General features: G+C 61.1%; 15 protein-coding genes across 15 annotated transcripts; 4 read left to right on the forward strand and 11 right to left on the reverse strand.

Annotated features, from left to right (window-relative positions):
• Positions 1-899, forward strand: OT_ostta07g00320 (unnamed product; the record flags this gene model as incomplete). The annotated part of the gene is made up of 1 exon (XM_022983702.1): positions 1-899. A coding segment is annotated over one exon (899 nt), but the record flags the coding sequence as incomplete, so codon positions are not given.
• Positions 900-946: 47 nt separating this feature from the next.
• Positions 947-1543, reverse strand: OT_ostta07g00330 (HAD-like domain; the record flags this gene model as incomplete). The annotated part of the gene is made up of 2 exons (XM_022983703.1): positions 947-1311; positions 1396-1543. 2 exons carry the CDS (start codon positions 1541-1543, stop codon positions 947-949), a joined length of 513 nt encoding a protein of 170 aa, XP_022839340.1.
• Positions 1544-1671: 128 nt separating this feature from the next.
• Positions 1672-2715, forward strand: OT_ostta07g00335 (hypothetical protein; the record flags this gene model as incomplete). Its single annotated transcript, XM_003080090.2, has 1 exon — positions 1672-2715. The coding sequence occupies one exon, from the start codon at positions 1672-1674 to the stop codon at positions 2713-2715; it is 1044 nt and encodes a 347-aa protein (XP_003080138.2).
• A 77-nt stretch (positions 2716-2792) lies between these two features.
• OT_ostta07g00340 (unnamed product) lies at positions 2793-4421 on the forward strand (the record flags this gene model as incomplete). The annotated part of the gene is made up of 1 exon (XM_003080091.1): positions 2793-4421. One exon carries the CDS (start codon positions 2793-2795, stop codon positions 4419-4421), a length of 1629 nt encoding a protein of 542 aa, XP_003080139.1.
• A 17-nt stretch (positions 4422-4438) lies between these two features.
• OT_ostta07g00350 (DNA-repair protein, UmuC-like, N-terminal) lies at positions 4439-6010 on the reverse strand (the record flags this gene model as incomplete). The annotated part of the gene is made up of 1 exon (XM_022983704.1): positions 4439-6010. One exon carries the CDS (start codon positions 6008-6010, stop codon positions 4439-4441), a length of 1572 nt encoding a protein of 523 aa, XP_022839341.1.
• Positions 6011-6078: 68 nt separating this feature from the next.
• OT_ostta07g00360 (Glyoxalase-like domain) lies at positions 6079-6474 on the reverse strand (the record flags this gene model as incomplete). Its single annotated transcript, XM_003080093.1, has 1 exon — positions 6079-6474. One exon carries the CDS (start codon positions 6472-6474, stop codon positions 6079-6081), a length of 396 nt encoding a protein of 131 aa, XP_003080141.1.
• Positions 6475-6582: 108 nt separating this feature from the next.
• Positions 6583-9633, reverse strand: OT_ostta07g00370 (Translation elongation/initiation factor/Ribosomal, beta-barrel; the record flags this gene model as incomplete). The annotated part of the gene is made up of 1 exon (XM_003080094.1): positions 6583-9633. One exon carries the CDS (start codon positions 9631-9633, stop codon positions 6583-6585), a length of 3051 nt encoding a protein of 1016 aa, XP_003080142.1.
• Positions 9634-9800: 167 nt separating this feature from the next.
• OT_ostta07g00380 (Cytochrome P450, E-class, group I) lies at positions 9801-11612 on the reverse strand (the record flags this gene model as incomplete). The annotated part of the gene is made up of 1 exon (XM_003080095.1): positions 9801-11612. The coding sequence occupies one exon, from the start codon at positions 11610-11612 to the stop codon at positions 9801-9803; it is 1812 nt and encodes a 603-aa protein (XP_003080143.1).
• A 503-nt stretch (positions 11613-12115) lies between these two features.
• Positions 12116-13438, reverse strand: OT_ostta07g00385 (Coenzyme F420 hydrogenase/dehydrogenase beta subunit, N-terminal; the record flags this gene model as incomplete). Its single annotated transcript, XM_003080096.2, has 1 exon — positions 12116-13438. One exon carries the CDS (start codon positions 13436-13438, stop codon positions 12116-12118), a length of 1323 nt encoding a protein of 440 aa, XP_003080144.2.
• Positions 13439-13650: 212 nt separating this feature from the next.
• OT_ostta07g00390 (Single-stranded nucleic acid binding R3H) lies at positions 13651-15912 on the reverse strand (the record flags this gene model as incomplete). The annotated part of the gene is made up of 1 exon (XM_022983705.1): positions 13651-15912. One exon carries the CDS (start codon positions 15910-15912, stop codon positions 13651-13653), a length of 2262 nt encoding a protein of 753 aa, XP_022839342.1.
• Positions 15913-16055: 143 nt separating this feature from the next.
• Positions 16056-17744, reverse strand: OT_ostta07g00400 (unnamed product; the record flags this gene model as incomplete). Its single annotated transcript, XM_022983706.1, has 1 exon — positions 16056-17744. The coding sequence occupies one exon, from the start codon at positions 17742-17744 to the stop codon at positions 16056-16058; it is 1689 nt and encodes a 562-aa protein (XP_022839343.1).
• Positions 17745-17867: 123 nt separating this feature from the next.
• Positions 17868-18875, forward strand: OT_ostta07g00410 (unnamed product; the record flags this gene model as incomplete). The annotated part of the gene is made up of 1 exon (XM_003080098.2): positions 17868-18875. The coding sequence occupies one exon, from the start codon at positions 17868-17870 to the stop codon at positions 18873-18875; it is 1008 nt and encodes a 335-aa protein (XP_003080146.2).
• An 84-nt stretch (positions 18876-18959) lies between these two features.
• OT_ostta07g00420 (tRNA (guanine-N-7) methyltransferase) lies at positions 18960-20213 on the reverse strand (the record flags this gene model as incomplete). Its single annotated transcript, XM_003080099.1, has 1 exon — positions 18960-20213. The coding sequence occupies one exon, from the start codon at positions 20211-20213 to the stop codon at positions 18960-18962; it is 1254 nt and encodes a 417-aa protein (XP_003080147.1).
• A 137-nt stretch (positions 20214-20350) lies between these two features.
• Positions 20351-21055, reverse strand: OT_ostta07g00430 (Thioredoxin-like fold; the record flags this gene model as incomplete). The annotated part of the gene is made up of 1 exon (XM_022983707.1): positions 20351-21055. The coding sequence occupies one exon, from the start codon at positions 21053-21055 to the stop codon at positions 20351-20353; it is 705 nt and encodes a 234-aa protein (XP_022839344.1).
• Positions 21056-21168: 113 nt separating this feature from the next.
• OT_ostta07g00440 (Cleavage/polyadenylation specificity factor, A subunit, C-terminal) lies at positions 21169-25554 on the reverse strand (the record flags this gene model as incomplete). Its single annotated transcript, XM_022983708.1, has 1 exon — positions 21169-25554. The coding sequence occupies one exon, from the start codon at positions 25552-25554 to the stop codon at positions 21169-21171; it is 4386 nt and encodes a 1461-aa protein (XP_022839345.1).
• Between the last annotated feature and the right edge of the window lie 61 nt (positions 25555-25615).

Here is a 25615-nt window from a genome sequence, read left to right on the forward strand (position 1 = left end):
CGCGCGCGTCGACGCGCACCGCGCGCGCGCGTCGGGCGTCGCGGACGCGGGCGGCGCTCGACGCGTACGCGAGGGAAATCGATCGACGCGATTCGCGATTCGGCTCGACGCTCATCGTTGAGAAGATCGACGACGACGCGCCGTTCGACGCGTTCGCGGGGCGCGTGCTGCTCACGCGCGCGGACGCCCCGGATGCGATCCTGAGCGAGTACAGCGAGAGGGCGGGGGAGGTTGGCGCGGGGGGGGTGTTCGACGCGTTTTCGCTCCTGCCGGCGACGACGGGGGGGGCGATGATCGGGATTCTAGGCCTCGGGGGAGGGACGTGCGCGCGCGCGATGGCGAGACATCATCCCGCGGTGCGAATGATCGGATGGGAGCTCGATCCGGCGATCGTGGAGTTGGCGAGGAGACATTTCGGCGTGGACGAGCTCGAGCGGAGCGGGACGCTTCGATGCGAGACGGGCGACGCGTTCGGTGGGTGCGCCGCGTACGATGGGCTCTTCGATGGACTCGTCGTCGATTGTTTCGACGAAAATTCTACCGTGGTGGCGTGTCTGAGGGATCGCGAGACGTGGGCGGCGTTGGTGAAAAAGATGAAACCCGGCGGACGCATCGTCGCCAACGTGAGCACCGGACGCGGAAAGGGCGCGCGGGTGGAAGACGCGGTGGCGTGTTCGCAAGCGCTCGCCGACGCGACGACGAATGAGATCACGCTCTGGCGCGCCGGGGCGTGTGGGATATATAACGAGCTCGCGTTCTCCGGACCGCCCATCGCGTGGGACGCCGTGCGCGAGGCGCATCCGGCGCTCGCCAAGCTCACGCACGACTGGCATTATTTCTCCGCCCCGCCCGGGGCGCTCGCGGGTTCGAATTGGCTCGCGAACACGCTCGGGTTGTGAACTCGACGCATTTGTATCAACGCTAGGTAGTAAAACAACAACAAGGGTTAGAAATCACTAGGAAATAGTAACCGAGCCACGTCTTTGGTGAAACCAGCCGGCACGCGCACCGCGCGAAACCCGCCCTCGATCGCCTTCGCCACGTTCCGCTCGTCGTCATCGAACAACAGCACCCTATTCGCGTACCGTTTCCATTCCTTTTCCCCGTACTTTTCCTCGCAGAACTTTTGCATCTGCTTATTCTTCCCGCCGCTCACCGAGCACCCGTCTCGCACGCCGACGACGCTCGGCGTAGAAATCTCCCTCCGCGTCATCGCCCCCTTCCCGAGCGCTCGATCGACGTACGCCTGAATCACCTCGTACACCCCGAACGACGCTATCCGAACGTCGATCCCGCGCGTTTTCGCGCTCCCTGCGCGTCGCGCGTCCGTCCCGTCAGTCGCGTCGCTCGTCCTCCGCCCGTCGCGTCCTCCATCTCCCCGGCTCTCGCACGCACCCACGAACGCTCGAAAGCACTCCACATCGACGAAATCACCGTCTCGCCCCCCCGTCTCCACCTCTCGCGCCGACACGCGCTCGGCGCAGGCGTGTATGTTGAGCAGCGTCAAATCAAAGTCTAAAATCACCAACTCGACGTCATCCATCCGTCTCGTCGTCGACGCGCGCCGTCGCGTCGCCTTCGCGTCGCGCGCGCACGGCTGTACAATATTTCCACGCCCTCGCTCGCCCTCGGTCGCGCGCGACCGCGCGCGCGCGCGTCCGGCGTCGGGCGATGCGCGCCGTCACGAATGCGCCAACACTAAAATACACTGAAAAATCCAACCCATCGCTCATCGTCCCGCGCGCGGCGTCGCGCCGACGCGTCGACGCGCGCATGCTCGCCCGCGCCCTCGCCCTCGCGCTCGCCCTCGCCCTCGCGGCGCGCACGGCGCACGGGGCGACGACGACGGTGGTGAAACCGACGCTGCGCGCGCACGTGGCGCGACGCGCGCGCGTCTTCTCTCCCGGGCTCGATCCCGCGGTCGAGCGCGGCGCCGCGGCGTGGTTCGCTCGGCTCGGGTTCTACGCGCTGCGAGAGGCGGAGGCGGTGGGGTCGGGGACGTGGGGGGGGGCGGCGACGGGTTCGGATGGGTCGTTCGCGAAGTCGTATTGCGTCGACGCGCGGGCGAACGCGTCGACGGTGGACGCGTACGATTACGTCGGATGGTTGCCGATGGCGAATGCGATCGAGGATATGATCGCGGCGCACGCGGACGCGAAGGTGATTCTGTTTGAGACGATTTGTACGGAGTGGTGGACGCACGCGTCGGCGGCGCGCGCCGAGGCGGCGAAACTGGGAGCGCGGTGCGGATGCTCGTCCGGATCGCGATCGTCCGCGTCCGAGTGCGGGGACTCGAGTTATCATTATTGCGATGTGTATCCGTGTCTGTGGAATCGCGCGTTCGGCAGCGCCGCGCCGGTGGAGGAGACGTGGAAGCGGGCGTACATCGAGCGCGTGCGGGCGATCAAGGCGGCGGTGCCGAGCGACAGAATTCTGACGGTGCCCATGACGACGAACTCGTTCAGTCACGCCACGGCGGTGAAAATTTCAAAGGAAATCGCCGAGTTCCTGGGGATTAGCGACGATACCGACGCGTTCTCAGAGGCGTATCCGTTCGTCGTCCTTCGAGACGTCTCGCAGACAGAGCTCGGTAAAGGCGCCGTCGCGTGGAGCATCATCGTCCTCCTACTCTCCGTCTGGATTCTCTTCTTAGCCCATCGCAAGGATCCGGTGCGTAAATTTTTGCGCAGAAGACTCAAGCTCAGGATGTGCTGATCTATGTATTCCTATCAAACACAAAGCGTCTCGTCGACGCCTCACTCCTCGCCGCGTCCCGACCGAACGCGCGCGCCATGGCACCCGACGACCCCGCGTCCGACCTCGACCGAGGGAAACAAAAGCTCGACGCCTTCAGACGGGCAAAGGCGAAGAAATCAGACGCGTTGAAGAAGAAGACGACGGAAGACGATGCATCATCAACAGACGCGCGGCGCTCCGACGCGACGACGCCGCCCGACGCCGCGGACGACGAGGTGGCGACGCTGCGCGCCAAGCTCGTCAAGGCGGTGAAGAAAGGGAAGTCCATCGAACAGGAGCTCACGAGCGCGAAGGCGTCGCTGGAGGAGTTGACGAAGGAGAACGCGCGTTTGCGCTCCACGGCGGATGAGAGAGGGGAAAGAGACGCGGGGGCGAAGGCGGAGATGAAAGAGATCGGTGAGCGGCTCGAGGCGGCGGAGAGAGAGGCGTCGATGGCGAAGACGAAAATTGCGGAGATGGAGCGAGAGAGGGCGGCGTTTGAGACGCGCGCTGGGGCGATGGATGGGGAGGTGCGAGCGTTGGAGGCGAAGGCGAAGGAGTCATCGAAGGAGCTGTCCGACGCGCGCGAGGCGCTTCGAGAGGCGGAGACGCGGGCGAACGAAAGTATGCGCGATGCGGTGGAGTCCAAAGAGCGCGCGGCGAGGGAGGCCGAAGCTGTGACGAAGCTTCGCGAGGCATTGGACGATGCGAGGGCGAAGACGGAGGCGGCTGAACGGGAAACGGAATCGTTCCGACGCTCAGCGGAGCGGACGTCTTCGGGCGCGGAATCGCGCGTGATGGAGCTCAGTGCCGAAATGGAGGCGAAAACAGCGAAACTTCAGAGTTTAGAGGCGGAGTTGCTGTCGATATCGAGCGCAGCGGAGGAAGAGAAGGCGACACTCGCGACGGAGAACGTTCGATTGATGAACAAATTGGACGAGTGTCGCCTCGCAATGGAAGAGGTAGAAAGCGAGAAGGAGGTATTTGCCAGCGAATGCGAACGAGCGCTACGCGAGAGTGAAGAGCATCAGCGCACTGTCGCTCAACTCCGCCAAAAGCTGCAAGAGGCTGAAAGTTTAGCAGAGTCGAACGCAAATGAGCTTAATTCTCTGAAGCTTTCGAGCGAGACAAACATTGCTGTCGCTCAGGCAGAGAAACGCGCTCAAGAGGCGGAGGAGGCGTTGTCCATGGCGCAAGACGACACGAATCGCATAAAGTCCACGTCAGAGTCGCAGTTGAACGAGATGCGAGCGAAACTCGCGAGTGTCGAGTCTGCGCTCAAAGCCGAGCGCTCCAAATCGCCACCTCAACCGAACAACTCGGACGAGATGATGGGCCTGCGGCAACAACTGGATACCGCAAACAGACAAATTGAACAGTTACAAAGTTTGCTCTCAGACGCACGAGCGAGCAAAACGGCGTCCGCTTCGTTCACGAACAAGAAGAACGAGGATTTCGCGGAGACGGATATCGAGGGAGCCGTATTAACGGGTGGATCGTACGCTTTCGTGCCGCTTCAAGGTCACCTGAAGTCCGCAACGAATACGCCGGCACTGCAGCATCCAATTGCACTGCAGATCGCTGCCAACTTTGATAGGGCATCGGTGTACTTGCAACGACGCCCTTTCGTCCGCGTGGCTCTGTCTTTCTATCTGATTCTTCTTCATCTCTACATGCTGGTGTGAGTAAAAGGAAAATCAATTCACCCGTCAATGTTACATTTCATTTGCCTATTCGCGAGCGCCCTTCGACACTCGTTCACTTCTAGTATGCACTCTTCCTCTGAGTCATCCCCTTCCCAGCCACCGACGAGAGCGAGTAAAAGCTCGACCGGTGGCAATGGCACGTCGCCAGCGATCCAACGTTCGTTACGCGCGCGCTTTGCAGACTTACGAAGCGCCTTCTTATCTCTCTCTCGCTTTTCATTCATTCGACTGATAGCCTTCTTGAGCGGATCAGTTTCGGCGCTGATGATTTCATCACGAGTTTTTTCTTTCTCCCCCGTGGATGACTTGAAGTTACTCGCCGAGACGGTGATGTGCTGAATGATTTCCGTCTTGCGCTGCCCGACGGCGAGCACCGCTAGCTCTGTCGCCTTTTTGGCCATCGTGATCGGCACGTTCTCTTCCATAGCGTTATCAAATTTCACAGGAAACGCCGCACTCCTGTTGTACTGTACGCTTGTGCCGTGAATTTTAATCTTCACCCCCATGGTTATCGGCCAACGCTTAGTGTACAATTCGTGAACCTTGATCTTTTCACACAATTCTCTCGTCAATGCCGTCATCGTGAGAGCGATACGGTCGTGCTCTCCGCACGTCAACGGATTAAACATGCCCGCGGGTCCGCCCGTGACCCCCACTTCGCCGCCCACGTTTCGCGGCATCGGTCTCGGTTTGATCGTAAGCGTCATCTGCGTGCTCAACGAAGACTTTTCGTTCACTCGCTGAATGACCTCTGCGTCGTCGACGCCGTGCGCGGCTTTGCACAATTCGAGCGCGGGTTTGGGTGCGAGCCCGATGAGGGATTCCAAGCGCTTCGCGTTCATCGAGCGCACGTCCCACGCGGTGTGCAAACCGTGCTTGGTGAGTTTTGCTCGCACGAGTTCACCCTTACAGTGTGGCAACTCACTGCTCGAGAGTTTACGAAACGTCCGCTCTAAATCATCGTCGTCTTCGATGACAACAACGCCGTCTGGTTTCGCAAATTTTGACGCGATCTTGGCCAGGAGCTTGTTCCTCGCGACGCCGACGGAGACAACGAGTCCGCACTCTTTGAAAATCGCCCGTCGAATCGACTCGGCGAACGTCTTGCCGCGCTCTGACAGCTTTGAGCCGTGCTCGATTTGCACGTACGCCTCGTCGATTGAAGCCTTTTCGTAGATGACAATGCCCTTCCCATCAAGACGTAACCGCTCGCACGCGGCGTGCAGCTTTGCGTGTAATTCATACGACATTCGCGTGTACGGCTCGTACGACACTAAATGCTCCGCGGTGGTGTTCACGTGAATCACTTTACCGCCGTTATTCTCCAGGAGCGTTCGACACGCGTCCACGTCGTCGTGTTTCTTCGCACCGAGCGCGCGCGCGCGATGACACACGCACACGATATCTCCGTGTTGCCGCACCGCTATCGGTATCCCTCTCAAACGCTCATCTCGCAGAGCCTCCACTTGGGCGAAGAACGCATCCGCGTCCACGTGAAGCACGCATCGTCCTCTTCGTTTACTATGCGGCCGCGGTCCGCCGAAATCATCCTTCACCGTCGTCTCCATCATCGTCTCCACCGCGTTTCGACGCGCGACTGTTCCTATCTTCACCTCCTTCACCGTCGTCTCCTCGATCACTCCGCGCGCTGGAACAACCCGATCACGTGTCCGTCCGGCGCGCGCACGCACGCCGTGGCGCCGCGCGCGTCGTACGCGATCTTCCCGTCCAATCGTCCCCCGGCGCGCAACGCCGCGTTCACGCGCGCGTTCACGTCCGCCACTTCGAAGACTAATATCGGGGTGTACCCCGGCGTGAGCTGCGATTCGCTCTCGGCGCGTTGGAGCGCTAACGCCGGCGCGGAATCGTCCTCGGGAGAACCGCTGGAGGGATTCGCCAAGGAAATCTCAGCGTACGATTCGGTGCACACGGCGCACGTCGCGCCCAGGGCGCGCTCGTAGAAGTGCGCGGCGCTCGGGACGTCGCGCTGGAGGAGTAAGAGTCGGCGGAGCGCGGGGAATCCCGGGGGCATCGCTTCGCGCACTGCGGCGGTAGAAGACGCGCGCGCGGTTGAGGTTGGACGTCGAACGACGACGCGCGCACGTGAGGTGTGTGAATGCTACTACAGAATCATCGCGTTCTAAAACATGCCGGCGAGTTCGACGTCGGCCTGGGCGAGCTCGATGAGAAGGTCGTCGTCGAAGAATTTGCTGACGGTGACGTCCTCGGACATGCCCTTGCGTCGTCGCGTCTTCACCATGAACTCGCGAGCGAGATGAGGGACGGGCGCGGGCTCGAGCGGTCGCAACACGATCGTCTTGTCCAAAGGATCGCCCGGAACGACCGCCCAGTGGTCAAAGTACGACTGCCCGAACGCCTGGCCTTGCGTGTGGTAGCGAAGGTCCGTCTCAAATCCAAAGGTTTCAATCGCCGGGATGAGCGCCTTTACGGTGTACACCGGGGTGCCGGGTTTTGGCGCATCGCTCACGACGTGTCCACGGCGCTTGCTGAGGACAGTGTAGATGGCGCTCATGCAGTCCGCGGGGCACTGGATCTCCACCTCGTGAATAGGTTCCATAAGTCTCGGGGTGGCCATGAGGAAGGCGCTGTACGTGCATCGACGCGCGGTGGGAATGATTTGACCACCGCCGCGCTGGAGCGGAGTATCGGCAACCAAGGCGTCCAAAATCTTAAACTTGACGTCACGAATCGGTTCATCGCACAGCGGACCTTCGCGCGCACCCCACTGAAACCCCTGAACGATGGAATCCCGGATCGCACCGAGTAAATTTTTGTCAACCTCGGTTGGCAACGTGTCGTCTAAGAGCACGTTTGGACCCGTGGTGTCGGGGCCGAATGCCCAAACGCTCTTCGCCGCCAGCGCGTCCCAATCGTAGTTGTTCTTAAAGAAGTCGCTCACCGTCTTCTTCGGCGCGTCCAGACGAATCTTGCCGGTTTCGATGTCGCTCGCGAGACCCTTATCCAACGGCTCCGCAATCATAGTGAGCTTGTTCTTCTTGTTCGGCGTCTCCGCGTAGCACTTCAGCGAGCTCGTCTCGACAACCGTTTCGTTGAAGCACACCACGGGGTCGCTCACCTTGACTTCAATCTCACTGTACATCTCACGCAGATCCTTCATGATGCTGTCCATGTAAAGCTCGCCGGTGCCCATGATGGTGTGCTCGCCGCTCTCCTCCACTTTGGTCACGCACGCCGGGTATGACTTGGTGATCTTACGCAAGCCCTCAACCATCTTCGGCAAATCGCTCGGATTCAGCGGTTCCGCCGCGATCTTCATCACCGATTTATTGTCAAACTCCAATGGCTTGAAGATGTACAAGTCGTCGTCGTAGCCCTTGGGCATGACATCCGGGACGAGGGTCGCCGTGGTCGTGATGCTCTGATCGACGCCTTCGATGAGCACCCACGCCCCCGCTCGCGCCTCCTTGATGGGAATGCGGTACCGCGCCTCATAAATCCACATATTCGTCACAGCCTTCACGACGGCATCTTCTTCATCATCCGGAGAGAAGTTTTCGCCGAGAACGCGCACGTGATCACCCTTCTTGAGTGTCCCACACATCACTCGTCCGAGGGCGTCGAATGCTGAGCAGTCGCTCTTCGGAATAAGCTTGGAGATCATCACCACCGCCGGCGCCTCGGGATCACACGCAAGCATCGCGTCCACGAGCTTTCCACCTCCGCGAATCGGTCCGCTGTACGTGCGTTCAACTTTCATCGAAGCTCCTTCTTCGGGCGTCGGAACGTGCGCGACGAGCATGTCAACCAAACCGGAGGTGCCGCCGAAAATCTTTTGGCACGTCAACTTGAGCAAAGGTTTGGTGTTCGCCCGCTTCTCTTTGGGCTTGAGTTTAACGCCAAACTCCTTCAATGCGTCGGTCAAGCTCTCGACCTCCTCGCCGACAACTTGACTGAAAATTTTGTACAATGGCTGGAGAACAAACTGCACAAAGGTGCGTTCGCCACCTCCCGGAGGTGCCTTCTTCTTGAACGTTCGTGAGTCGCTATGATAGTACACGTCACCCCACATCCTCTTCCCGAACTCTTTGTGATCGACCGTCACGCCGCTGATGTCGGCGTAGAGCCTGGCGAACGACTCGAGCGTGAAACTAAACCCGTACAGGGCGCTACCGAAGCACACGTTGCCCTTTAGCGGGCTCACAGTGGGCAACTCGCCGTTCTCATCCGGAGCGTAGCACGCCTCGATCGCGGTGTTAATTTCCTCGATCGTGTGTCGAAGCTTGTGATACGCGTCCGCGGGTGGAAGCTTGAGCTCGACGATCAATCGATCGAGCTTTGAGATGAAGACGCAAATCGTCAAACCGTCTCGAGCCGCCTGCTTGATGTGTCGCGTCGTCGACGTCATCACCCCCTCGCACGCGTCGACGACGAGCAAGAGCCCATCTGCGACGCGCATCGACGCCGTCACTTCATCGCTAAAGTTCACGTGACCCGGAGTGTCGATTAAGTTCATCAACATCGTTTTCCCTCGACTCGTCTCCAGCGGCAGCGTCATCGGCGTCGACTTGAGCGAGATCCCTCGGGCTTGTTCGTCCAACCGCGTGTCCGCGTAACGCAATCGCTCCTCGTTCACCAACCACTCATAATCCACATCGTGCGACGCCTCGAGCAGCATGTCGAACAGCGTCGTCTTCCCGTGATGCAAGTGTCCCGAAACGCACACGTTTCGTCCCAGCCGCCGGCTCTCGCGCGCCAACCCGTTCAAGAACGCCTCACCGCACTTCATCCGCACCTCCGCGCCCTGCGCCCGCGCCCGCGCCCCCCCGGACCCACCGCTCTCCCTCTCCGCCGTCGCCTCGATGTTTCGTCGCTTCACCGGCTTCACCAGCGGTTCGTCCAATCCCTGCGCGTCCTCCGTCTCCACCAGCGTCTCCGCATCCGCCCCGTACACCTCCTCCGCGCTCGGGTAGTACTTCTTATCCTCCGCCAGGACCACCGCGCGCGCATCGTCATTCGCGTCGTCATCGTCGTGCGCGTCGTCGTCGTCGTCCCGCGCGTCGTCGTCCACGTCGTCGGATCGCCCGTCGCGGTCGAGCACCGCCGCCTCGGCGCGATCCATCCACGCGTCGTCCGCGTCGTCGCTCGCGTCGTCGTCCGAGCGCACGTCGGGACCGACGTAGTTCCCGAACTCGTCGTAGAGATCGGACATCGCGGGCGGGAGGGCGGGGTGTGCGGGTGCGGCGACGGGGGCGGGACGATTGGCGATTGGGTGGGATGGCTAAACCCTCGATGGAGGCGGAGGCGGAGGACGACGGGAGCGCGACGCGGAGGACGCGTTACAAGAAGGATGCAAACTAAGGGTGCGACAGAGCGAACTTACGCCCCGAGCGGGCGCTCGCGCGGTTCGAGGTTGATCCAAACGCCCTCGGGGAAGCAGATGGTGGTATCGTACATGATGTTGAGCTCCTCGCCGACGGCGCCCTTGGAGTGGGACGCCTTGGAGAGCTTAAATTTTTGAACGGTGCTGGCGAGCATGGTCGTCGCGGCGAGTAAGGCGAAGACGCCGCCGATGCATGAGCGCGGACCGGCGCCGAACGGGGTGTACGTGAAGTCACGACCGGCGTTCATGCGGCGACGCATGCGCTCGCGCGCTTGCTCGAGCTTGGCGGGATCGCCTCTCGCCACCGCGGACGCTTGCTTCTCAGCCTGCGCGTACAGCGCCTCATCGGTAAAACGATCGGGATCGAACTTGTTTGGATCTTCCCAAACTCGTGGGTTTCGTCCCATCGCGTACGTGGACAACAGGATGAAGTCGCCCTCTTCGACTTTGTGACCGCTCGGGAGCGTGTCCGGTCCCTCGGCGAGGCGGGGGAACAGGTTGATCGGCGCGTACTTACGGAGCGATTCCTTCACCACGCGCTGCGTGTACGGTAACTTGCCCTCTTGCACGTCCTGGAACGTCGGCGGTCGCCCACCGAGAGCCGCGACTTCCTTTTCAATCTGCTCTTGAATGTGCTCGTACCTCGCCACGTGCCACAAGTTCACCGTAAAGTTGGAAGCCGTCGTTCGGTGACCGGCAGCCATGATGTCGTTAATATCCCCCCACAAATCGGCGTCGGAGAGCGGCTGGCCGTCTGCGTCCTTAGCCTTCACCAACACGTCTAACAAACAGTAATCCTCCTCGTCACCCGCCGCCAGGCGCTCCTTGACAATCGCCCTCCTCTCAGACATGAGCTTTGTGCCCACGGATTCCAAGATTGCGTATTGCTCCTTGAGCTCTCGCACTCGACCGAGACCCAAGAAGTTCTGGAGCTTTAAAATCGGCCCAGGCGTGATAAAAAGTTCCCCCATGATCTCACTGCTCCCGTTGTACGCGGCCAGAAGCTTGGAAACGTTGCCATCCTCATCCGCCTCGCCTCGAAGCGTCTTTGCCTCGTGCGCCTCGCACCGTTTGAAATCGTATGCGAACGCCACCTTGCCGATGACATCGAGCGTGACTTGCTGCGAGTCGTAGTCAATGTTGATCTCATACGGTTTACCACCTCCCATTGCATGCGCCTGTTGCCAAGTGTTGCACATGTGCGCGATGCGCTCCTCCACCGTGCTCGAAAATTCAGCCAACGAAAACGAGTTGATGAAGGGCTTCTGACACATCAATCTGTGGTCGCGGTTGTACTGCCCGTCGCTTCCGGTGATTCCCTTGTTCTGAATCACGTATCGAAACGCGTCCGGAAGCATTCGTAATCTGTAATTTTTGGCGTTCGTGAAGCACACGTACTCCACGATTTCTGGGTCCAAAATGGACACGCAAAACGGCCCAATGGCATTCTTAATCCCCACACACTCCCCCTTCTCTGCTGCCCAATCGAGCATGGCGATCGGCATGCCCACCGGATGCTGCGACGCCTTGATGAGCGACTTGAGAAACGACACATTGTCCACCATTGCCGGATTCCCGTTTTCGTCCCGCCTCGTGGGCGGCGGCGGAGCGAGCCCGAGCGCCTCCTTCGCCGCCGTGTACGGGCACGCCGTCCCGCTCGCCTCATCCTCAGCTCCACCCATCGCGCTCGCGCCCACCGAGACCCCAACCTCCGCGCTCGCGACCTCATCGTCCTCCGCCTTCGCCGTCTCCGTCGCGCTCGCCGCGCCGAACCGCCCCGCCCGCGTCCGTCTCACCGCACCCCCCATAGCGCCTTTTCGTCCCACGACGCGCTCGACCGATCCAAACCGTCCTCGCGCCGCGCGTCGTCGCCCACGACGCGCGACGAGCGACTCCGCGGGGGCGCATCGCGTCGACATGTCGATCGCGCGCGCGACCCCACCGCTCGAGGGTGTGATGCGCTCTATCGCCGTCCCACGTCGCGCGCGAGAGAGAGACGCGCGCGCGTCGGGCGCGTTCGCGAGAACGACCGCGTCGCCGCGTCTCGAGCACCCGTGACGGGCGCGCGGTCGCGGAGACGCGCGTTCTGACGCGACGCGCGAAGGGATGAATATCTTATCGCAAAGGGTCGCGGAAAGATCTTGATTGATCGCTTCGTGTGGGCGAACAGTTTGATGGTGGATGTTCGATGGTGACACGGGGTTTAGGCGCGGCCGGCGGCGCGCGCGGCGCGGCGCGCGCGCGGCCGGGCGACGACGGCGGCGCGGGGCGGATGCGCTCGAAGGCGGACGAGCGAATCGAATACATAACATTACGGTTTCCCGATGTTGAGCCGAGCGGAGACCGCGCCGTTGACGTCGTACTCGCGAACGACGCGCTTGGCGTACTCCGGGACGTGCTCGCGCGCGCGCTCGGCGCCCCAGACTCGGTTGACGTAGAGATAATTCCGAATGGTGTGATAGTCGAGACTGTACATCCCGAACTCTTTTCCCTTGGGGCCGATCTTGGTGAGAAGCCACGCGATGAGCTTGCCGACGAAACGCGGCGCGGGCTTTTCTGGACCGCGCCCGAATTTGGCTTCGTCGTCGGCGACGACTGTTTGCATGACGAACGGACGGCGGTCGCCCGAGGAAGTCGACGGCGAGACGTCCATATCGTCTCGAACGAGATCGATCATCTCTCGTCCGCGAGAGTTTCTCACGGTGACGTACTGAGGATGCTCGTTCATGGGCTTTGACGGATCGTACTCGGAGCCCATGTATCCTACGACGACATCCGCTAAACCGTTCACGTAATCGAAGCACGAGTAACAGCTCGGCGCGATCACGTCGACTAAATCATTCGCCGGAAGACAAAAGTACGGCACCTTCTCGTACGTCCCGTCGAGATGTTTGAAGTGCACCTGATAGTCGGGCATGAACTCGTAGTGCAGAACAGTGCCCGGATTCTCGCTCGAGAGTTGGATGAACTTCTGAAACGACTCCAGACGCCCGTTGTCGGTGCAGTTCACGCCCATGACGTACAACTTATCGAATCCCAAATACGGCTCCACCGCGCGAAGCGCGCTCACGGCGCAGCCGACGCCGATGAATAAAATCCGCTTCAAGCCGCGCGCCTCCACCTCGCTCAGCACCGAGAGATTCGGCGACAGGCTCGGTTTCACCCCTCGCGCGCTCACGATCTCCTCCACCGTCGTCGCCAATATCGGACGCGGTGCTCGCGGTTCATCCGGATCGCTCGCGACGCAAATCACACCCTCCACCATGCCGCTCTCTAACATTCTCTTCGCCACGCTCGTGACCACGCCCGTCCACTGCGCCCCGTCCACCGGTCGCTTCATCGCGGCGTAGAACGTCTCATCCACCACACCCAATCGGTCCTCGTCGTCCGGCGACGCTCGGCGACCTCGACCGTGCACCACGGGCTCGAGCGTCTCGACGCGCGACATGCCTTGGCCCAGGAACGCGCACGCGTCCCGCACGCGCGCGACGTGTTCGGTGTCACACAGCCCGCACTCGCTGCAGTGCTCCTTCGCGGGATACGTGGAACCATTTTGTATCGGACGCGCGGATTTCGCGCGCGGGACGACGCGGGCGCGCGGATGCGGCGCGAGCGTCGCGCGCGCGGCGGACATGGCGCGCGGCGAGTTGTGCGGCGTCGGCGCGAAGGGCATCGACCTCGACGCCGATCTCGATCGGTCGTGATGAATGATTCGGGTTATGAAGAGCGATTTAATCAATCGACACGTCGTCGCGTCGCGATTATCCGCGCGCAGCGACCCGCATTGGCTGTTCGTCTTCGCTCCGCGGCGCTCCGTCTACGAAGTCGCCCGTCACGTTACGCCAATCAATGCGCGTACTCCGCCGCGGAGGCGACGTCGCCGTGTGATTCGAAATATTCCACCAAGTTGGCGAGAAATGTGTCGCTCCGAGATGTGTCGCTGTCGATGATGAGGCAACAGTGCTTGCGCGCGCGCGTGACGGCGACGTTCATGCGCCTGCTGTCGGACAGGAAACCGACTTCTCCGCGCGTATTCGATCTGACGGCGCTGATGATGATGGCCTCTTTCTCGCGTCCCTGGAACCCATCCACGGTGGATATCTCTAAGTTTTTTAGGGCGTCGTCTCGCGCGCGAAGCTCGCGAAGGAGTGTGACTTGTCCGTTGTACGGCGTGATGACGCCGATTTCATCCACGGGAACTTCGTGCTGAGAGACGAGACGCCGCACGACTTCAACCACCACCTCCGCCTCACCGGGATTCTCTTTACTCTCACCATCCTCCTCCACACGTTCCTCCATGTCGCATCCCGCCGTGTCGATCAGGAGTAAGACTGGGGGATCGTCCTCTCCGTCGCCACGAAGGCGATGCGTCGCGACTGATTCCGCCGCGGTGAGCTTGCCTTGATACATCGCCTCCGACGACCACGTCATGATGTCGGCGTGCATACGATACTGTACGGTGAGCATGCGAGAGATGGTATTCCCGTACGCGTCGTGCAATCGCTGAAAGAGGGTGTCGCTCAGACCTTTCGCCTGCGCCTCATCGGAGAGCACGGTGGGAGGCAGCTGCAGGTGATCGCCCGCCAAGACAGTCTTCTTACCTTTCAAAACTGCGCCCCAACACGCGGCCTCGAGCGCTTGCGCTGCTTCATCTATGACGACCACGTCGAAGTCCTGAAATTTCAGAGTTCCAGAGAGCGCGCCGCTGAGCGTCGAACACACGACTCGAGCACCGTTCACGACATCCTTCATCGCCTCCTTCTGGCGCGCCCGCTCCTCCTTGCCCAGAATCCTCAACTCCTTTCGAACCTCGTTACGCTCGGCCCGATCCTTCCTATCAGTGAGCTTAGCGAGCTTTCGCCGCAGCGCTTTGCTCTCTTTCGCGCAATCTTTCGCGAGCTTGCTATTATCGCACGCGAGGAGCTGCGCCTCGAGAGACGCCTCGAGCACCGACGGAAGCAATCTCGCCGGATGACCCACGCGAACGAGACGCATCTCACCACCCCCAGGGAGCTTCACTCGCATCAATCGCTCAACCAAGTTATCTATGGCGATGTTCGACGCCGTGCACGCGAGCACACGGGACCCGCGGGCGACTTCCTGCGCGACGTACTCGACCACCGCCGTGGTCTTTCCCGTCCCGGGTGGACCGTGAATGAGCGCGAAATCCACGCATCGCAGGGCGTGCTCTATCGCTTCGCGCTGCGACGAATCCAAGTTCTCGTTCAACCATTTCACCTCCTTCCCGCTCTTCGCCACGCGAGGGCTCGAATCGCCGAACGCGACGCCGACCAGGTGCGCGCCCGGTTGCTTGGCGTCGCTCGCGCCTCCGTACTTCCCCACTCGCTCTACCGCTGCGACTAATCGCTTATGGGTCTCCTCGTTGGACAAACGCTCTAAACGTAAAGTCCCTGATAGATCATCGGGGGCGTCGTCGCACGCAATTTCGATCTGTGCGTCTCGTATTCTGTACACCACGCCGCTCGCCAGCGGTTCGCCCTCGTTCGTCGCCTTATTCGCGCGCAAGCACACCACGTCGTGCGGACTCAGCCTGTTCGGTGGCAGCGGCGTCGGATGACTCGGATCGATTCTCTTCGCGAGCTCGAGCGTGATCACCGTCTGTCCGAGCAACCCGCCTCTGACGTCTGTCGCCGTGAGTCCGAGCAAGGCGCGGCCGCGGCGCTGCGCCGCCGCCGGAGATAACCCTCTCAAAATCTCTTCCGCGCTCTCCGTCTCCGCGACGCGTTCGAGCTCTAACAATCCCAACGTTCGCGTCGTCCATCCCGCCAAGCTCTCATCGGAATCTCGCTCGCTCGTCTCGCCGCCGCCGCGTCCCGCTCGACGCAGGTCGCTCGCCGCGCACGTCAGCCCGAGTTTTGTCGTCAACACGCTCGCGATTTCGTCGTCCCGTAGGGCGTCAAAGGCACTGACGACATTCGTGGCGTCGCTCGAGCCGATCGCGATGCGTCGATCGCTCCCGGTACCGCTGGAGACGTGTTCGAAACCATTTTTTTCACTCCAGGCGTGTAACTGTTTCCTTTGTGTGGCGTTTAACGCCGGTGAGAACTCGACCCTGGTCGTCTCCGTGGACGTCGCGGATGGCGGCATCGCGATCGGCGCGCGCGGCGCTTCGCGCGAGGTGGAGGGACGCGCGCGCGCGAGTGCGGTCAGCGCGCGCGCGTTGAGGTCGGTCGGCGAAGACGAATACGTATCGTTGATGATGCGTCTAAGGGCGATGACGAGGCTTTAGGCTAAGAATCACTCGTGAGCGATGCGGCTGATTCAATGATCCACGCGAGCTGCATCGCGGCGTCGCGGTGGATGCCGACGCACGTCGCTCGGTCGCGATCGAGCGCCGCGGTGGAGACTTGGGCGACGGCGCTCGGCTCGGGCGCGCTCGCTGGCCAGGAATCGCGCGTCGCGTCTTCCACGGCAGTGGCGACGGAGAGCAAAGCTTCTTTCACCGCGTGTGCGAACACTTCGATGTCGCTCTCCCATTTGGCGACGATATTTCGTGCGCGAGTGGCGACTCGCGTCGCGTCGTCGCGGACGACCCATCGAGCGTCTTCTCCCCGTTCGATCGATTCGATGATCTCTTCGATCGCTCTGAGCGCGCTCACGGTGAGTTTTGCGAGTCCATCGCGCGCGAACTCTTGGCAAATGGTATCCAGCCCATCCTCCAGGGCCTCCACGACCGCGGCGGCGCCGTGCCTCTCGCTCACTTTTTTCTCGGCGTATCTCGCCAACGATGAAGTCATGTCTTCCGCGCGAGCGTCCACGAAACCGATGAGTGAAGTCAGCGTCTTCGCCGCGGACTCTACTTGAGCGGCGTGCTCCGCGTCCTCCTCGTCATCATCCAGGGGCACGGCGACGAGCGTGGCCTCGACTCCTGGCGACGAAGGCTTGCCGGCGCTCGGCGCCTCGGCGCTCGTGGTGATGTGTTCCTCCCATCGACGAACGCTCTCGCGAACGCGCACGATGTCCGCTTCCTTCACGCACGAGCGTGCCAGGGCTGCTCTCGCGGCGTCGCTCGCTCGGTCGATGCTCGTTCGCACTTCACCGAGCCCGAACTCGTCGAGCCTCTCCAACAACGCCAATCGAGCCTCCTCTTCCTCTTCTGCGCTATCCTCCCCCGCGAGAACGTCCGCGGTGGCGCGCGCGGCGACGTCTGCGGTGGCTTTGACCACGTTCTTCAGCGCCCCCAGGGCGCCGATGCCCACCGATCGCGCTTTATCCACGTCAGCCTTCTCCAACGCCTCTCGCGCCTTACTCGCGGCGCCGCCGAGCGCCGCCCACGCGCCGCTCGCGAAACTCTCCGCCAGGCGCATCGCATCCTTCGCCCCGGGTCCACCTAGATCACCACCTCTTCCGCGAGACGTCTCCGCGTCCGATCCATCGTCTGCATCCTCGTCGTCGCTCGGCGCCAACACTCGCGTCCGCGCGTCGTCGTCGCCCACCACGTGACTCCCAAACTCTCTCAAATCTCTCTTCAGCGCTCGAGCGCGCTCCGAGCTCCCAACCTCGCGCATCTTCTCTCTCGCCGCGTTCAATCCGAACGACGCCCATCGGGTGACGTTCGCCGCGAGCGCGTTCACCTCGGATGGAAACAGCGGCTCGAGCGCGCGCGTCTCGCGCGTCTCGCGCGTCCCGTCGTCGCGGCTCTCGCCACCCGTCGGCACCGTCGACGTCGGCACCGTCGACGCACCCTCGCGCCCGTCGTCGTCGTCGTCGTCGTCGTCGTCGTCGTCGTCGTCGTCGTCGCCACGCGTTTCCTCCGCCGTCGACCCAGCATCATCCATCGACGGATCGACACCCTCCGCCGTCCCCACCGCGTCCGCGTCGCCGTCCGCGCGCCCGTCGTCGGCGTCGGCGTCGTCGGCGTCGGAATCGCTCGCGAGCCAGGCGTCGATGTCGTCGTCCTCGACGTCGTCGTCGGGCATCGAGACCGTTCGCGTCGCGCACTGATGATGATGATGATGATTCCGCGTCGACGCACTCGCCGACGCGCGTCGATCGGGCGTCGGCGCCGACGGCGGCGCGCGCGGGCGACGACGGCGCGCGCGATGGCGCTCGGGCGCGGACGCGGGCGCGGGCGCGGCGTAGGGGCGAACGACGGTTCGTATCTGGATCCTTTTTTTTGGTACTTTGTGCATCAGAGCGTCGGGATGATCTCGAGCGCGTGGCGTCGATCGGTGACGACGATGGGATTCGAACCGCTGGGGGCGGCGCTGACGCTCGGCGTGGTGTTCGCCGAGCGCGCGGTGCGGTGGATACCCGTGGAGGAGATTCGGGAGGGAGCGCTGCGGGCGGCGTTCGGCGACGCGGAGACGGCGCGGGCGTGTCCGCGTTCGATGCGTCGAATGACGATGCTCGCGTTCGCGAAGACGTGCGTGTTGGCCACGTGCGCGCATTATAACGATTACCACGCGGTGTATAACGCTGGGTCGTTGTTCGCGAAGATGGTGGAGACGGAGAAACGCGTACGCGCGAGCGTGACGCGAGACGCCTCCGCCGCGGCGACGGCGGCGTTCGCACTAGTCTTGGGCGGGTTAGCGAACGCGACGGCGGTCGTGTCGGCGAATTATCTGTTTCCAGATCTCGCGTCGCAGTGTTTTCAGGGAAGCAGTGGGCTCTTATTCGCGCTGAAGACGTATCGGGCTCGGGCGGATTTTGCGGCTGGCGTTCGAGGACGCGTATCCTTCTTCGGCTTCATCGATGTCCCGGCGGAGATGGCGTCACTGGCGGAGATTGCAATATTGTACATGCTCGACTCGTCACCGGCCATGTTGAACGTCTACGCCTCGGGCGCCGTCGTCGGCTTGGCTTTGGCCTCGTTTGAGTCGTCCGCCATGAACGCGCTCGCGCGAGCAACGCGCGGCGTGCAGAGTTTACTATCTCTCGCTCCGGGGGGGCGAATCGGCGCGCGGGTCGTGCTTACGGGAATGCGAAACGGCTCTCTAAACGGTCAGTGGGGAACCGTGACGGCGAACGTCGGCAGTCAGGTGACGGTGCGCCTCGACAGTGACCGCCGAGAGGTGACGGCGTTGCCCAATAATCTCATCTTTCCCTAGACAAAAATTCTACGCTACAAAGTATCTACACGACTACGACATCGGTACCAATGTCGGTACCTCCCACTCACTTGTAACAGATCATCACGCGCGAATCACCGCGAAGCGATAGACCGGTCTGATTTTCCCCTCGCACACGATGTCGCGCTCAGTGTGCGCATCATAGGGATTCGCCCTCAACCACCGCCTCTTTGACGACGGCTGCACGTTTTCCTCGGACTTGATGTCAGATAAAGATTTCCACTCGTACTTGTGCGCTTCGTCCAACTCTGGCACGTTTTCCAATGGCATTGATTCCGATGGTTCAGCCATTTCGCCGATACGTTTGTACGTCACCTCGTCGAGCTTAAAATCATCGTTCGCCGCGACAACGTCGTACATCTCCTCAGCGAGCGCGCGTACATCTGAACAACAGTATAATTCACCGCCACTCGGCAACACATCCGCGATGGTACGCGCGAAATCCGGCGTCATGACGCGCCGCTCGACGTGCCTCGCTCTCGACCACGGATCTGGAAATTGGACGCAAATCGCTCGTATGTTGGGTAGATTTAAGCTCTTCAGCGACACGTTCGCGTTGCAGTGCACGAAATGCGCACGTCGCTTGAGCGAACCGCGATTCGTCTGCACCCATGCGTTAGCCGCGATGACTAGTGGCTCATAAATTTCCACTCCGACGAGATTGTACTCGATCGATTTCGCCCTCGTGCACGCGTCGGCGCGCTCTCTCGCCAAAGCCTTGATAAAACCTCCTTTCGCCGTTCCGATGTCTACCAAAAGCGGCCGCTTCAGCGCGTCTGACCCGCCGAATACTCTCGCCCAGTGCGCTTCGTCGAGTGTCTTCGGCGTCTGATACGGCGCCGCGAGCGGATTCGTCATCTTCTTCATCCGACGATTTATATTCTTCTTCTTACCACTCGTGACGTTCACCAATGTCGTCGACGTCGCTTCACCCTCACTCGCTAACGTCGTGCGCTCTATCGCTTGACACACAGCCGCCGCGCCGTCGGCGTCGCCGCCGCCGCCGCCACCATCACCATCGCCTCCACCGTCGCTGCTCTCCTCTAGATCGCGGTGTAGCGTGCACATGGTCCCCCCGTCTCGCGCCCTGTAGGCGCAGTACCGTCGCTTGCGCTTCACGTACGCCAGGCAGAACCCCCGTCTCGGTGTTCCCGCGAGCTCGAGCTCCAAAGTCTTCAACTCGTCGTACAGCGCTCGCCACTCCGCGTCGGCATTGATCGCCGATAAAGAGCTCCGAACGTGCGTCTCACGCTCGTAAGTCTCGTCGCGATCGCGAAGGATCGATCGGAGTTCGTCGGCTCGGGCGGTGGAAGTCATGACGCGCGCGCGCGAGTGAGGAGGCGGGACGCGTAAAAAGCGCGTTTGATTGTAAGACCCTATCGAGCGCGTTGAAGCGAGGTGCCGAGAAACGTGCGGTGAAGGCGATGTCGAAATCATCGAAGTGCGTCGTCCGATTATGCTGCTTTCTGCGCCTGCGCGCGCTCCTCGTACCACGCCGCGACCTCCGGTATGGCGTGGAAGCGGTCGTAATACGCTTTCACTTCCGGAAACTGACTCATGCACGTCGGGTCGACGTGATCGACGTCCCCGCTACAGAATCGTCTCAACAACGGGATAACGGCGCAGTCCGCGATCGTCACGGCGTCACCCACGAGCATCTTCCCACCCTCCACGCGTTTCGTCAGAAATCCGGCGTATCGCGGGAACTCATCCGCCATCCACCGTTCACGCATCTTCTTCGTCACCGCGCCATGTTCTTCGCTTCCCTTCTCCACGTCGTGCCCCAACTTGGCCGGATTCATCCCCGCCACGAGCGCGTAGTACCAACTCTGATTCATCTCGTCGACCAAGCTCAGCGCCTCGTCGATCGCCGTCCGCGTCTCCACGTCCGCCGGGTACAGTGTCTTCGACAATCCACCGACGTAGCGCAGGATCGCATCGCTCTGCGCGATCGTGTGGCTCTCATCGACGTGCATGAGGGGCAGTTGTCCGTACGGTGTCGTCGGTTTGATCTCGCTCGGCCACTTGGCAAAATCGACGCGATCATCCGTGAAGGGAATCTTCGCGATGCGCATGGCGAGCCTGGACTTCTCGGCGGGACCTTCGATGTTGAAGTACTGCAGGCGCAATGTTTTTGGCGATGCGAGGGCGGCGGGCATGGTTTCTCGAGCGCGTCGGTGAGTGATGACGAAAGATGTCGAAAAGTGTCGAAAGAAGCCTTCTTTTTTGGTCAACTGTTTTTTCTATTTCGGTGAATGTCTTTGGAAGACGGCTACACGAAGGCGTTGCTGGCGCTGAGCTGCTGGATGAGACCGAGTGTGAGATCGCGATCGACCTGGGCGCTCGATGCGATCTTGACCTGCTCGCTAAAGGTTAAGGTTTCGAATTTCGAGAGCAAGCCGCCATCGAGGACGTCGAGCGGCGCGCGGAGCTGCACATGCTTGCCCTCAAAAACTTTAGGGGTGCGGAACGTTCGAGGGTTGCACCCGATGGGCGAACGCACCGCGGTTGTGAGCTCGCGTTGGATCGCTAGGAGCTTTTCGTAAGTCACAGGGTCGGTGGGCATGAAGATCCCGAGGGCGCCGTCGAGGGTGCCGAAGAAGACGGCGAATCTGTTCGCGCCCTTGGGCTTTCCATCCGTCGACGCCATTTTGGACTTTGAACCCTCGACGTTGAAGCGTACCATGCGCGAGATCGGCGACCCAACGTGATAAGCGGCACGCGGTAGAAGTTTTTGACCCTTCCATGACTCTATGGATTTCGGATCGTACCCAAAGGTTCGTGCGTTTCCGCTCATATCGGAACCGAGCAAGCTCAGTGTGGTGCCGTCGATTAGGAATTCCGAGCTCACGACGTCCATGCGTTCGAAATCCTTCGAGAGCTGAATGAGCGACTTCTCGAACCCCGTGTCCTTCCAGCGAAAAAAATGCAAACCCTTCTCCAAGTCTCCGACCAGGATGAAATTCTTCACAACGTTGATGCTCACAGTGTGAATCGGAGTGTCGAAGAAAGCGACGCTGTTCAACTCTCTTCCGTCCCATGTGTGAACCGTGAGCTTCGTACCTACGGCCACGATGAGATGCCCCCCGAGACCTTCAAGAGCAGTACACGCCATCTTCGCCTCGCGAACGCAGCACACTTGTCCCTTCCATCTGTATCCGTCAGCGGACTCAGAGTCGCGTTCCCAAACCATGTTGAAGAGGTAAACGCGACCTCGACATGGCGTATCTTCGCCACCGGGCATCGCCGTGCCGACGGCGAGGTATGACAACGAGTGTCCCGTGTTGATATCCTTGAGCTGCACGTTTCTCACGCACTGAACGTGTTCGCCAGGCTCCAGCGTGTGTTGCCACACACAATCGAGAGATCCCGGGACGAGAAGTCGCACTGAGTATTGAAGCTCCATGTCATCATGAGCCTTGGCGCGCTCCCTTCTCGCCTTGGAGAGCGATAAGCCGTGCACGTTCTCGCCATCTATTTCCCTATCGACCCAAGGCACGTTTGCCGACGTCACCAAGGCGTACAGCTTGAAATCTGGCAGGTACGCGACGGCGTGCGGCGTGCATTTAAGAGCTATCTTTCTAACTGGCCACGCCGCTTCGTAATGCATTTTACTCGGCATCTGACAGATGCGAACACCCCCAACAGCGGTCCCCAATATGAAACCGTACGGGCAGTTCACGTTGTGGAAGTCTGTGAAGGCGACTATTTCGCCTTCACCACGTGTCGGGAGAGCTAACACTCGAGACCTGCGAACGATCAGCCACAATGGATTCGGCCCCGCAACGAAAATACCTTGCAATCCTTGCCCCTCACCGACGTTGGAGATGCGCGTCAAACGCGTACCGGCAAGAGAATCGCGAACTTGACCTGCGACGCCCACACCGGCTACGTTTAAGCCCGAACCTTCGACGTCGATGTTGACGCGACTGAAACGCAGTTCGCCTCGCGCCAAGGGCTCTTCGCTTCCCTCGCACGTCGTCCCCGCCGGTACGATGAAACCTCGGTACAAGAGCAATGTTCCATCACCTCGTACGGCCGTGAGCAACGGACGTTCGTGTGCTTCCTCGAATGAGTCAATGCGAATGTCGACAATCTCTGGGATGCGCAGCTCGGAGTGAACGGGCCTTGTGGGACTCAACACTCTCGATCCCTCGGATAACCCATCCGCGTTCCAAATACGCGTACAACTTGGAAGTGAGAACAACTCCAAGCTCCCTCCTTCCCTCGCGATGGCGACGATGGCTTCCTTCTGATTGCTCGCACCGCTCTTCTTGCTTCCCTCCAGCCCAGTGATGGTGCCGTTCGTTGCAGAGCGATGAATCCATCCACTCTTCTTAGCGCCTCCACCAGCCGCGTCCGCCGCTTGGGCGGAGTCGTCGACGAGTGCAAACGCCGTCACGGAGGATGTGGGCATTGCCCCGGACTCCATCAAAGAAACAGTCATCTTCTTCTCATCCCCGGCCAACAATCGTAATGTACCATCGGAAAGACGAATCATGATGTACGGATCTAAAATCTCTGCCGAGGCGATCACGGAGCCCTTGGGGGCCTTAATGTCCGCCAAAGTCACGTCTTGCACCTTCATTCCACTCTTTAAGATGCGAATACTTGTTTCCGTGATTTGCAAGGAGCAAAAGTGACCGAAAAAGTTCGCCGCCGCCAAGGTGGCTTGATCCGTGATGAATTCGAGTGACGCGCTCACTTCTTGAAGCTCTTCCCCCGTCTCCATGATCATCGTCGACGACTTCATACTCAGTAGGAGGTGGTTGTGGAACGGCTCACGCACTTCTCTAGTCCCTTCCTTTCGATCGTGAAGAGCCCACAAACCTTGCAAAGTGGGGAGAGTACCGGCTTCGACCTCGGTTACAAGTTCCGGTTGCACGCCACGAGTGAGGATCGCCAACGCTCCGTTCTTCCCTTGTCCGCACGCCGTGACGAGCTCCGTTCGTTCTGCAGTGTCCGTTCCCACGGGCGCCGACGCACCGACCGTGATGTCCACCACCGGGGCGACACCGAGTAAGGAGTCTTTTACCTTGAAATCGTAACCGGCAACCTTCAAGCCCGGAACGACTCCGGCCAGTCCTTCCCGCTTCTTCTCCGCCGTCTGCGTCGTCTCGTCTCCGATCACGCTCTCCGCCTTGGTCGTACCGTACAACAGCGCCTCAAGCTCATCATCATCGTCCTCGGGCGACGGCGTCGACGGCGCCGGTGGAGGATCTTCAGTCGATTTTGCGCGCTTGCGTATGGCGGCTCCATCACCCGACTTGGAGCGCTTCCCGCTTCCCTTTTCTACTTCGTCGACCGTTTCCTCGTCGTCTTCGCCCTTCGGTAGCATCAAAGGCGCCGCTGGCTCACTTTTGGGCGTGAACTTCACCAAGAGCGAGTCACCGATGCGACTCCCCAGGAACAACAGGTCTCGTGAGAGCAAGCACATACCTGAAGAGAGCACGGCACCGCCCGCGCGTTGAAGCATCATGCGCCGCAAACTGCGCCCGTCTGTGTGAAGAGCCAACAAGAACAGCGCACCCATCTTGGTTGTCACGAGGACGCGATCTTCCGACACCACGGCGGCCTGTGCGCCGTCGAGAGTGATCTCCAATCCGCAATCCACGGCGCGCGCGGCGCACGCTGGAGGTGGATTCGCAACGGCGTCCTCGCCCATGCCCGCCAAGCGCGCCACGGTCTCGGCATCGTTCCCTTCTTGGGGCCCACCTCGGCCGAACGTGTTCAAACACAACGCCGACGAGCTCTCTTGAGACTCGTGCAAGAGGAAATCCTGGGAAAACACCAAGACTCCTCCCAGCGGCGGTAGCAGCGCCGTGAGCTTGTACGAACTCGACGGTAGGTTCTGACGCCTCCAAATCACCGTGCTCTTCTGCTTATCGACGTCCACCGATAAAGCGACGATCTCACACGTATCTTTTGCCAAATTATACCTTCCCGCCCACGTCGGCGTCTTCTCGTACAAAATTGCGAGCGACGGTTCGGCGTATCCGTGCAAGAAGCACACGTCCCGAATGCACCGCACGCCCGCCGCTTGCACGTTCAACGCGAACGACTCCAGGACACTCGCAGCGGGTCCACGAACTCGACCCTCTTCATCGTCTGCGCTCACCAACCCTAAACCACCGTCGACGCTCGCTAACACTCGCACCCTCCCCGCGCACCCGTCGTCACGCAAGACCACGGCGGCGCATCGTCCCTCGGGATCCGCCACCACCAGCGGTGCCTCTCGACTCATCCTCAGCGTCTTCTCCATCGCCGCGCACCCAACGTCACCTTCGAACGAGTGTAACGACGACGTCGTCACTTCTCCCGTGGACGCGTCGTACTCCGCCACCGCCAGTTTACGTTCGCGAATCGCGATCAGCAGCGCGTCGCGTTGATTCCTCGGCGCCCCGAACCGTCGTCGAAGCACCGCGACGGATCCGATCGCCCCGTGGGCGTCAAATTCCGACACCACCTCCAGCGATTCCGCGCCATCGCTCCCGTCGTCGTCGTTCGAGCGACGAACGGCGTAGACGGTGACGCGATTCGCACTCGCGACGACCAAATTCGGATCCCCACCGTCGCCCACGGGTCGGGTGAAGTACGCGCTCACCGCGTGGTCCACCCCGGTGGGCGGGTGCACCTCTCTGTGCACCGCGTGCGACATATCGAGCGCGCGCGGTGGCCTCGGACGCGGGGCGGCGCGGAGTGACGACGGGGGCGCTTTT

The sequence above is a fragment of the Ostreococcus tauri genome, assembly GCF_000214015.3.
Source record: "Ostreococcus tauri WGS project CAID00000000 data, contig chromosome 07, whole genome shotgun sequence".
NCBI classification, from domain to species: domain Eukaryota; kingdom Viridiplantae; phylum Chlorophyta; class Mamiellophyceae; order Mamiellales; family Bathycoccaceae; genus Ostreococcus; species Ostreococcus tauri.